This window comes from Gavialis gangeticus, unplaced genomic scaffold (assembly GCF_001723915.1).
Source record: "Gavialis gangeticus isolate Ggan-Ray unplaced genomic scaffold, GavGan_comp1, whole genome shotgun sequence".
Classification (NCBI taxonomy): Eukaryota; Metazoa; Chordata; order Crocodylia; family Gavialidae; genus Gavialis; species Gavialis gangeticus.
The window spans coordinates 57390744-57403326 of record NW_017728994.1 but is presented as its reverse complement, the minus strand read 5'-3'; the positions used below and the strand labels follow the sequence as shown (position 1 = coordinate 57403326).

Genomic DNA, 12583 nt, shown 5'->3' with positions numbered 1-12583 from the left:
AGGTCCCTTCTGACCCTACTAACTATGAAACTATGAAACCCTGCCTCTCCTAGACTATTAAATAAACAGCCTCCAAAGTGTTCACTTTCTTTTGAAGCTGACCACACTTTTCCTTAATTTTACATGTCTTAATATGTCAACTTCACCTAGACCAAGAATAGATATGCAGACACAAGAAGGAAAACACTACCTGAGGCTCAAAACTCAGGTCTGATAAAAACTTGAAAAGTCTTATACTTCATGAACCTTATCCGGATTTTAAAATCTCTTATTCCATCAGTAAGAACTACAAAAATAAGCAGAAATCTCCAACATCTACAGTGAGAAACTTAATCTTTATTTAGTCTGATTTCACTTAGAAGACTGAAAACATGAAACATTTTTTTCAATGCTGAAAACCATTAACCTAGGGCAGAGCCAGACTGGGGGTAGTGGCACAGCTGCACCTCGCTTTCTGACCATGCCGCAAGAGCAGCAGCCAGGGACTTAAGTCCCAAAGAAGGTAAGAATTACCCCCCTCTCTTCTCTTCCATGCTTAAAGGCATATACCTTCCCATCTCCATCCCCTCCACAGCCTGCTGCTGCCGCTGTCCCCAGAGCGAGGGAAGCAGAAGCTGAGCTGTATGGGTGCTGGGTTCAGCTTGGGACTGGGGCAGCAGCAGATGGGTGCATTCCCCTTCCTTGCCTGCTCCCCCCAGGCATTCTCCACCGACCTGGGAGCAGGAACAGCAGCCACAGCTGCCATCGTCCTGAATAAGCATAGCCCAGCTGGAGTGGGACAGGAACTCCCCTTGCCCCGGGACAGTACAGATGCTGGCAGCGGCAGGTGGGGGAGAGGAAGGGGAGGGGAAAGGAGGGGAGCAGACATGCCTCCAAGTATGGAGGGGAAGGGGGGGGGAATTCTTACCTTCCTCGGGACTTAAGTCCCCAGCTGCTGCAAGAGCAGGGAGGAGGCTGGGGGAGAGAGGGGGATGCAACCACTCCTGCAGCTCCAGCTGCTGTACCCCCACCCTTTGTAAAATCCTGATGGGTTTCTTCAATTAACCACTAGAACAGTTTGCCTGAGGAAATGGCAATTTCCATTACCAACATTTGGGGGGCTTTAAATTCAAAGTGCAGTGTGTCTACACAAAAGATATGGGGCAGCCCCAACTTCCAGGGCCCGAGAGCATTGACAGAGATGGTAAGGAAGAACAATTTTCCCCACTGCAGGAATTACCATGCAAAAGTCTATCTTATATGGTAGGTCAAATTATGTTTCCATTTGGCCGTGAACAGTGGGCAGCCACCGTTTTTAGCGACATTCTTTTCGGTCATTATTTCTTCAGGTAAACAGAAGTGGGAGTTTCCCCCAGCTCTCACTTCCTTACTAAGGGAGTTACACATGGCACATTTACTCCGGTGTGCTAGAGAAGCAGTCACAGGATGTGCCAGTCTACCAGAGTTAAGTCATGCTGCTCTGGGGTAAAGTTGCCCCTTGGAAAACAAGACATAACTATACGCTGGTGCATTGATTGTGCGCCCACTGCTCCAAGCCATTTAACATTAGTAAGGAATACAACTTATCATTAGAGACTGCTTATATTTTTGAGCAGTTAACTGCATGGTATTTTAAAAGCTCAGTTTGTGCTTGACTTATTCTGGGTAACGTTCCACTGAAAGACCACACCAAACAATAAGGACTACAACTGAAACCATTTCAGGGCTACAGTGAAATCATTTCCAGTTCAAGGAATCTCTTTAAGAAAAGAAATACAATGTCACTCCACATTTTTGCATCTGTCAAACTGGCACAGGCTTTCATTACAGTGATAATCTAGGATTTGAGTTTGACTAACAGCTACACAAAAAATGAATTGTTTCTCTCCCTCAAAATTTACCAAATTTAATAAAAAATAAAACACTTTTTTTGGTATCAATGTAGTAACAAAAAGATACACTCTCTTCAGCATCTTTCCAGCATACAGTGAAAAGCTAGTGTTTAGCAAGAGACCTTTTTTCAGTGTATAAAACAGAAGAGAAGTGAGGAAGCAATAAGCACGAGATACTTTGTGCATATATGAGAAAGGGGTCATTCTCCTTGCACTGCAGTCTATCACCCTCCATGTACAGGCTTGTAAATTTACTCAGGAAGGCAAGACTATCCCAGTCCACTCTCAAAATGTCTCAATCATTCAGTCTCTTTCCTTGACCTGACTTATCGCTTATCTTCACAGCTCACAGCAGATTCTTCCGAATGCTCAGTCTTTAATTTTTTATGTGACGGTTCTTCTGGGAGAAGAGACATGCAATGCTCTAGGGACCGTGCAATTTCATCAATTGTCCATTTGTCTTCATGAAGCGTGTGCTCCTCTAGGGTAAATGGCCCATGCTTGGTTCGGGTCAGCTCTCGCACACTGGCACATGAAGAGAGTTCTGCATGGAAAAGGTGGGGGCGGGGAACAACCAGGAAAAAAAGTGAACAGCCCGAATTATAAATCATGGAATTCATTAAAAAAATCCCACGTCAAATATTTATAGTGTTTCCACATATTCCTAGTTGGAGAAAAAGGGTCAGATTCATATTCTCAGCTCACTTGTATCAACAGGAATCTCAACCACTCTTCAATTTCAACAGGCTTGCTCCAGCCGAACGGAATCAGATCAAAGGCTGGCAGGAGATTTTCCAAATTCGAACGAACAGGCGAGGTGAAAAATGGAAACAGCAGTGGGCCACTGGGTGCAGGATGAAGAACAGCATCTAATATGCACTCTTTGTTCCCCCATGGTAAAATTTTCAACAATGCCTCAGTGACTTTGGAGCCTGAGCCCCAGGCAGAGAAGCAACGTTAGGTCTTAGGAATGAAAATCCGTGTCTCTGTACCAAACTTACCCATAGCAGAAGTGGCACCCTCAGGCAGGCTATCTTGCTACTGGCAGGCTTGCCCCGGACCTCAGAGCAGTGTAGCTGTCATCTTGAGGAGGGCTGACTACCACCAAGTGACAGGGATAACTGCCCTAGGCCTGGCATTGTGTGCATGCAGCTACGCCGCTGTTGGTTTCGGAAGCTGGTTCGGCAGCAGCGGGGCCCAAAGACGGGTCCAAGCAATGTTCCCACCCACCTGTGATGTTTTCCAAAAAGGTGAGAAGTGAAGCTGCTCTCATGTCTGCTGGAGACAGACTCAAGAGCAAGTTCAGAGGGATAAGCCCAGAGCAGCATCAGGGTGTGCTACTAGGTTGGGAGCATGCTTGTGGATGCAGGTCCACTTGGCCCTATTCCCATCAGACGCCGCTGCCACTGCAGGAGACAGGCCCTCCAGAGTGTCAGTGCTTTCATACCTTCTGAAAACAGAGATGGGCATTTTGGGAAAAAATCCCCCCGTGACAATTATTAGGGCAGTATAAACCAAAAGCAGCCGGGAAAATCTAATATACATTGGGAGAACAATTCATTATCATTAAGATAAAATGAATCGCTAAGCAGGGTCTGAAGACTCCAACACACACACAAAATGGGCCACTAGATGTAGGATGAACCATAGAGTTTAAAATACACCTGCATTCCCTCAGCCATGGGAGGATTTCTATTGCACTTTAAATCTTGAAAAGGAGCAAATTTGGGGCAGGAACCTTTTCTTTTAATTTATCTTTCAAAGGTTTAAACACAAGCTAGAATGCCACACAGACAATAACAAGAAAAGGGAAGCCTTGACTTGCCAAGGCACAAAATATAGTATTGAAATTCTTGCTGTTCTCTCTTCCCATTCAGCTTTCCATACGGCAAATTTAGCCTTGAAAAGCATTTAAATGGTCTATCCAACGCTCCATCGCGCCATTCTTCTGATGTAGGGCAACCAGACAAATAACCCAATAAGAAAGCAACATAGCTCACGAAAGATGAAAGGCAGCAAAATAATCATGAATGGGAAGAAGTCTCCAGCAAGCAGGGTTTTAATATAGTCAGGTTAAGGCTTTCTGCATTTAAAAGAAACAGCTTATCCTTCTTCCTGTGCTCACTCGTAATGTAAAATTTTCCATATGACTTCCCTCTCCCCTACCCCATATATATATTTTTGCTTGACCAATGTTGTTACTGACCTCAATTTTTAGTCTCCACCAGGAATCACTTGGCAAATATTTGCCCTCCTCCGCTTACCCTTTCCTGGCAAATATTCCAGTACATAAAATGAATGACGAGAATGCAGCATTTTAACCCAACACACAGGTCTGGTGACCAGAGATATGGAAAATGAGAATATTCTTGTATTACCAGAGACATTCATTCCTTAAGCTGTCGTGCTTTTTTCTTTGCCTACCTTTGCCAATGTCACTGACCAAGCTTCTGACATAAAAGCCACCGCCACATTCAACATCTGCAATGTTAACAGTGACATGGTAAATTGTCAGCCCAGTATGAAATCTATTTTACATAGAAACTGTGCTCCCAAACAAATGTAAAAATGCACTAAGCAAACAATCCGGTGATAAAATATTTATGGAATACGATATAAATTATTCATCCTGTAACATATGTGCGGGTGAGATTGCAAAGCCAGAGAGGGGAGAAGGCAAACACAGCAGCGACTCAGCAAATGCATTATAAATTAACTATTGGCAATGGCATTTTAATAAGTGCTTCAGCCTTGTTCACTTGAAAGGTCGTTAAGTTTCACAATTCCTAATGACGAAAAACAGTTATTTGAAAATGTTACCCCAAGCTGCCTCCCTACCCCCGAACACTAACGACATGCACAGCGCAAAACGCAGGCAGCTCCGACAAGGACTGTGACATTTTAAAATCCACCTTTAGCTTACCCCCCTTCCCAGTCCCCTGTGATCAGCTGCTAATCACCCAACCATAAAATAACCACTTAAATAACACACGGTATTGAAATATAGTGCTCCTACCTACTTACCATACACTGTGCAGTACATCAAAGGACTTCCAAGGGAATGCTTAGGCCATTCCCTACGGTGTAAATCTTTCCTGCCCTCACATTCAGCACCAAACAGGTCGAGAGTGACAAGGGCCTCTCCCATTCTCTGCCGTGCTTCTAGACGTGCTACCCGTCTACATTGCTTCAGGTGGTGGCTAACCCCTTCTTCCCTACTGTGTCATTGTCCCTCCCCGTTTCAAGACACTGCAGAGCTGTCAGCAGCTCTTAGGATGGGGCAAGATAGAGGAGAGGTGAGCAGGGAGGCCTGCAAAGGAGGGACCGAGTCCGAGGGCTGCACGCGGACTCAGCATGTGAGAATAATATCTACGTCTAATCGGCCTCGGCTCAACCCATATGGAGCACGCTCGCTGCAGAACGGGAACGTCCATACGCAGCCCCGCATCAAAACAACCGACCGTGGGAATGGCAACCCTTTCCATGAGCTCGGTCCCAGGCTGCGTGTAGGCAGTCCTTAGCAACGGGCTGAGGGCATCGGCCCGTGTCAAATCTTTGGCTCTTACCCAGTGTGAACAGCGGTGGCTGGAAGTTCTGGAGAGACAGGTTGTAAACGCTAACCGGCCGAGCGGGCTTTGCTTCCACTGCTACTCCTTTCTTCATGAGACACGATAGCCTTTGTCCATCTTTCTTCAAAGCAGAACAGCTGATTACATAGAGCATACAAAAGCGTGTCACGCAGAATGCAAGCTCTCCAGGCTTTTGACACCATTAATATTGCACTCCACTAGGATGCATTTTTACCCTTCTAATCTTCTTCAAGTGGTTATAAAAAAGAAAGGAACAAGTGCTGCTAAAACCTTTTAGACACAGTGGTCTGTTTACGCTGCAACTAGTTAACTGCAAACTAAACACAAGAGAGTCAATCATTTGACACTTATGTTTGAAAAGGCTTCAGAGCCAAATTTACCACTTACGATGAAAAGAGCTCCTTTCACTCTGAGCCTGGACACATGACATGTTTACACTGGTAAAATCAGCCTTTTCACCAATAAATCAGGAGGGGGCAGAAGGCAGGGTAATCCTACAGAGGTCTAACTTTCTCACTCATTTACAAGGTAATCCTGCAGAGGTTTAATTTACTTGAATCTGCCAGAGAATTACCACAGATTAAGGGAAAAATCAAATGGAAAACTACAGAGGCATAAGCTATATTTAGGCTTGGCAGGGTTCAATCTTTATCAGTAAATGCTGATAAACGTCGATTTTACCTCTCACACACACCCCAACAAAAGAATATTTCCATCTTTAATAATCAAAATCTATAGAAAGGGGACAAAAGAAAAATAATGGCTGATAGAGTGTGTGACAACAGGGGGAGCAGTCCTACAGATCTGTGCTGACTACCTCGGACTGCAACCCCCCAGGAGCCCCAAGGGACTGCGAACAAGGGAAGAAGTGACAAGGTCGACGAGAGAGCTACAGGCAGCAGAGCCAGGACTGATGGCAGCCCTGCCGCTCAGGTGGCAGCAGTCCTACAGTTCAACTGCACTACTGCAATAGTATACCGCCATTAATAAATGTCTGCCCCCCAAGCCCCTTAATTTCTCACAATCCTGAAAATTTTAAATCGATAGAAACTGAAAGAAACGCTTAAAAACAAGCATTGATATTACCTGGCAAAATTACTGAAAAGTGAAACCAAATTCTGCCAAGCCTACTTACACTGGTTTAGACACTGCCTGTCCCCAAATGATCCTAGAGGCTGTTCATTTGCCAAGTGCCATGACAGTCTTTAAAGCATGCAGTTATATCCGGATATGCTCACGAGCCTGCTGTCATTTACCTCCATGTACAAAAGCTGTGCTGGTTACACCAGTAAAAAGGTATAATTTGGGCAGGGCTTCTGTTGCACACAAGTTGTCCCACTGAGCTCTATGGCACCGCCCATCTTCACAGCACTATGCTGGACTCACCAATGGCCATTGCAGCTGGTGTTGTACAGGCAAGTTGCCTCATACAGCACCGCTTCACAGTTTGACCTGAAATAACCTTCCAGTGTTGATCTTGGGTATCTTGGGGTAGCAACTGCCAACTACATAGCCTTGTGCAAGTGCCCACTATCAATGAAATTACATTCATTTCACTAGTGACAGATGGCCTTATTCAAAAGCCACCAACATCAGGCTTTGAATAATGGGTAGATGCCCATTAAGATGTATATATGTATCACTTGCTTGTAGGAAACAGAATTAGGTTTTCAGGCACGAAAATTTTAAAACGATCTCAGACCTTTCTGCATGAAACCTAAAAAGCCCTTTACTTTATAGAACTAAATGGAGGCCTCGAAATAGTTTCCTCCAGCTAACAGATAAGAGAGTCCCAACAAAGCCCTGTAAGAACATCATCAGATGATGCTCTGTATTAAAATTTAGCCACCACAAAGCAGAGTTCGAGGGACAATTTGTGTCCTTTGTTTAAACCAGATGCAACCCTAGGCAGTGAGCCTGTCAGCTTAATAACCTCCAAAGCCCGCCGTGCCGATATCCTCTTGTCAAAACAGCTTCTTGGCAAAAGAGACTTCGGCTGAAAAGCTTCCCAAAAGGGAGCATCACTACTAGTCATGCCCAGACCTAAGCAATACCGGACTTACAGTGGAGGAACTTGCATTATGTCCCCTGTGAACTTCTGCAGCACTTTTTCAAGATCTCCTTTTGTTATTTGATCTGTCAAGAGGAAAGAGGACACATGTCAGTACTGATTACTGATATAGCGCCACTGGTGTTTATGGTGGGTACCATCCAAGCTAGGAAAAAAATGCCACACAGAGCAATGAAAAAAACAAGAAATACCATCATATTCAGTACAGCGTCTGATTCCCCTGCGTAACTGCATCTAAACCAGGAGATGGTGTATAAATAAGACCCAAAGAGACAACCTCTCTCTTTCCTGCCCCCTCTGCTTCCCTCACCTTTTCCTTTCATCTCCTCTCCCAACCCATGCTCCTTTATCTCCTTGAATTAGCTGGGGGGCCCCATCCACTCCACAGATCTGAACAGATTTTGTGAATGCCAATTCTGCTGAAACTGGTGGTCAGCAGGAAAATCCAGGACTCCTGACACACCATGCCGACTGTAATCAGAAGCTGCTAAAATCCCAGCATAAATTATTTTGTTAATATTTTCTATTTCCACTCCGCCCTGCACATTCATATGTTGAGTAAGCTGTGCACGACTAGAAAAATCATGCGTATTTTGGATTTTAATAAAGACTAATAAGAGACAGAATTTCTTAACTCAGACTAGGCCACTTCTCTTAACAGGAAGTCCAGAGCTGCAGGGGGAAGACATGAAGGGTCATTTGAAAAATAAAGCAAGTATTTTCTTTCCAGTGAAACAGGGGTGTCAAACTCATCCAGCCCCAGGGGCCAGATGAGTGCAATGGGGCCAGTCCATGGGCCAGACAGGATCTGGGGCAGGCACTGCAGCTGGCACAGTCCCTGCCCCAGCCACTCCGGGGTGGTGCAGCACGGCCCTAGAGCTGCTGCAGGGCTGCTTGCACAGCCCTAAAGCCAGAGCCACTGTGGGGTTGAGCAGCACAGTCCTGGAGCTGGGGCTGCCACCACCACAGAGCTGTGCAGCCTGGGCCCAGAGCGGCTGCCACGTGCAGCCCAGCCCTGGAGTAGTGGGCATCCTCTCTGCGGCTTGGCTGCTGGCAGCGGCAGCTTTGGGGCCATGTAATGTGAAAAAACTCCATCCCAGCCCCCTCTTTGGGTGGTTTGCTTTTCTCTTCTCCTTCTCTCTGCCCATGAGTCTGACAACCACCTGGCTGCCTAGGTGATCCCCTAAGGAGGGGGGGAATTCCCTCTTCATGGGTCCAGGTCCTTTGTGCAACCTTCCTGCCACTGACCTGGCGGGGCGGTCCTAAGGCAGTGGTCACTCCTCAAGGTGAGGGCTCACATTTTTTCAAACTGACTGGTCAGCATTGGTGATGCTCAGAAGATACCTGATTTTGGTGGGGTCCGGGTGATGAGATCAGAAAAGTTATTTACAGGTTCACTCCAACTTGGGGGCAGAGACATCTTCTTGGAAACACACAAGCACAGAAGCATAGGCCTCCAGAAATCTCTGGATGAATATGTGAGTAACTTACCTGATATTTAGCCAGTAATTTAGGACTGTATTCCAGATGCGTATCGGAAGGCCAAACGAGCCTATACTGATTTGCTCAGGGCAGTTTCCTTTCAATATTCATTTTGTTTTGTATTCCTTCCCCATGCTCTCCCTCTTTGAGCAATAAAGCTATCTGTTCTAGCACATCTTCGCTGTGGGTGCTTGAAAGGGTAAGATTAGCCTTTTAGCTCCCTTTGCTCAGCGACATAAGGGAGGCTACTCTTAATGCTGCAGGCTATAAGAAGCACTCAGATACATCCTGCTGGGGGCAAAGCACACCCAAAGTCTGCAGGGTCTGTGTACCCCAGGCTGCACAGAGCCCTAAAAAAGACCCAGGTCTGGGTGGTGGTGGTGGTTACCCCAGGCTTGCTCCAGATAGGCGGGTGGCCAGACACAGGCACCCCAGGAGAGAGACTCAAAGCATGGTTTTTGGTCGAGCACAGTAAGGTGGGCGGCTCAATATAGGAGCACTCCTTACTAGCCCACCACTTAACACGCTCTGCATACTGCCTGTTGGTTACTCCAGGACCCACAGGCAGCATCAGAGGCCAGGTGATACAGCTCTGTGGGCAGTAAAAGAAGTGCAGTTGTGAAGTTTGTAGTACTGCAGTTGAGCCACATCTGGAGTACTGTGTTCAGTTTTGAGCCCCCCACTACAGAAAGGATGCAGACAACCTGGAAAAAGTCCAGTGGAGAGCAACAAAACTGGTTCAGGGGCTGGGGCACATGACATATGAGGAGAGACTGAGGAAACTGGGCTTATTTCTTCTGGAGAAGAGAAGACTAAGTTGGGATTTAACAGCAGCCTCCAACTGCCTGAAGGCTGGTTGCAAAGAGGATGGAGCTGGGCTGTTCTCAGCGGTGGCAGATGACAGAGCAAAGAGCAATGGGCTCAAGTTGCAGCAAGGGAAGTTGAGGTTAGATATTAGGAAGAATTTTCTCACTAGGAGGGTAGTAAAACACTGGAAGAAGTTACCCAGAGAGGTTGTGGACTCTCCATCCTTGGAGGTTTTTAAAGTCTGGCTAGACAAAGCCTTGGCTGAAATGATCTAGTTGGGGATGGTCCTTCTTTGAGCAAGGGGTTGGACTAGATGGCCTCCTGAGGCTCCTTCCAACGCTCCTTTTCTATGATCCTACGACCTGAGTAGTGCCGTTACAGAAGGATTTGACTCGTGTTACCTTTCTGGAGTTCAGGCAAAGTGACACTCCGCATAAAATAAAATGACACTCCGTTTATTAGCTTTCATCCTTCAGTCTTTAAGGAGCTCTCTCCTTGCAGCTCTCCTCAAAGCAGACAGCTGTCAGGGTATAAATAAGGCTTATTCCTCCAAAAGACAAGCTTTTTTCCCCACTGCAGCTTTAAAAAACAAAACGACTAACTGTTCACTTGTGCAACCTAAACACTTTGCAACCTCGAGAGCAGACACTGCCACTATGCTCAGCAGCTGCCTAAAGAAGTATCATTAATAGTAATGCTGTAGCAGTTCATAAATCAGTCGAGGATGCTGAGAGAGAACAATGTGCATCAGAACGGAGGAGGGGAACAGTGGCATCATTTATACTGTCAATTCAGAGCTCCCCCCCGAACAGCCTCTTGTCCAGGGCTGTTCACAGCCTTGCCGTTTGTAGTACCGCAGTTGAGCAAGGTGTCACAGCACATGCCATATGGCAGTAAATCAGCTTGACACAACAGTATTCTTATGATCCCGTCAGCATTTCCACTGTGAACCCCAGTTTGCTCCAGGCGAAAATCTGGCACGCCAGATCTAAGCACAAGTGTCAGCTTGTCTTGCCTTTCAATTTTTACCCCCTGGATTAGATTTGTGGTCAGGGCACCCAGTGAGACACCTGGGTCCAATTCCTGCTCTGATCTTGCGCTCCCCAGATTGAGAGGGGAGTAGAAAAAGCCATGATGGCCCCAGGGGAAATCACTCGTACTACAGGCAATTTAGTAATCTTTCCAAAAAAGTGAATATGTGAGGTTTGATTTAGACCAGTCCTTAATAAACAGCCGGTGCAGTGTGTTGTGCAATAAGCACTTGCAGATGAGTTTGTGAGGGCTTAAACCATTCATGTTCCTCTCCGATTGTTTCTCATGACGCGAGCAGCCCAGTATTAAATCCTGGTGATATCCTTTTAAAGGATAAACATCGAGGCTGCCCCTTCCCTGTTCTCTGCAAAGCCCAACATGTCAGTTTGAATTTTTTAGCTTTCACTTTGAGCTGCCTTTGCTTTTATGGGTTTACATTAGGCCCTTGACTTTGGCTGAACATCGCATAAGCTGGAAGAATAGCCCTCCTGCTTTAATAAGCATATCCACACACTCTATATAGTGCACGCTTACCTCTTTCCAAGGGGTTAGTATTGCTGGCAATTCAGCCAACCACTATGGCACCCCACATTCATGCTAAACATCCTCCCCAGGCATCCGTTTCTTGGATTTCCCCTGCAATCTCTCTCAGTCCCAACCCCGAGGCCCCTCTGCTCTAGGGAGATACTCTAATTCTCTTCCCCGATAGGAGATAGAGTCCCATCGGATAATATAATCCAGCAGGAGTTATAATATCCCTTCATATGGGATTCAAGCACCTGAGAAAAAGACTGATTCAATAAAGGAAACTTGTCCTTCTGTGCAAGCATCAAAAAATCTGCCACCCTGCTCCACAGCAGTTGAAAATACAGCTGTCATATCTGCCATGGGCTGTACACATTATAAAAATGCTTTAGAAAGCCTGTCCTAAACACTTAGAGAAATGATGCGACCAAAAAGGTCTCTGCTCAAAGTGGATACTGATGGAGTATTCCCCTGCTATCATTCCATCAGCATCCCAACGCACGAGCAAGTCGAGGACTGCTATGCTCCCCACAAATCCAGAATAACTATTGGTTTCTGAGGCCAGGAGTTTCCAGGTGAATAGTGCTTTCAGCTACTGATCAGATTAGAGCAGTAAAACAGGTCAGCAGATAAAACCAACAAAAATAAAGTCTACAAAACAAAATGGCATGACTTGGGCAAAGAGCATTGTCAAGCCTGCTAAAGACCGACACGTGTTTAGGATGGATTCCCATAAACTATAGCAAAAAAAAGCAGTCAGGAAATAAATCATGAAGATGACAGCGGTCGTAGCAGCTCGAGGAGCTATGCCAATTTACATTCGTTGATGATCAGGCCCAAAGTCAAATTGCAAATGAATCAAAGATGAAAAAAGGTTTTTATTTTTCAAATTACTCACCAACTCTGCTAATGAGACCTTAGCTCAAGTGGTAGCGTGCCTGGGGCAGTCTTGCAAATTCTGTTCCCTATGCCTTGACATATCCTACACGGAGCTAGGGAAGGAAGTGAGCTTCATGCTGTTATAGATCATTAACATAAAAAAGCCACATTTAAATGGCTCTCCCAAAAAGAAGAGCATTAACAATGTTCATAGCTACCACCCAAGGCCACAGCTCACAAAAACATGCAACAGTTTCCACCTGGATCTAGCTGCACAAGCTTCCTTTTTGCCGTTCAACTCCCCACCCCCCGAAAAAAAAAAAAAA

The 12583-nt window shown here is 45.8% G+C and overlaps 1 protein-coding gene across 1 annotated transcript in view; it reads right to left on the bottom strand.

Moving 5' to 3' along the window:
- Positions 1–1311: 1311 nt before the first annotated feature.
- TRUB1 (TruB pseudouridine synthase family member 1) overlaps positions 1312–12583 on the bottom strand; it is a 60283-nt gene continuing 49011 nt past the window's right edge. The window contains exons 5-8 of the mRNA XM_019502882.1: positions 7525–7597; positions 5438–5577; positions 4296–4352; positions 1312–2415 (exon numbers count right to left, since the gene is read on the bottom strand). Of these exons, the coding sequence (XP_019358427.1) occupies positions 2198–2415; positions 4296–4352; positions 5438–5577; positions 7525–7597 (488 nt within the window). The 3' untranslated portion in view covers positions 1312–2197. The remainder of the gene's footprint in view (positions 2416–4295; positions 4353–5437; positions 5578–7524; positions 7598–12583) is intronic.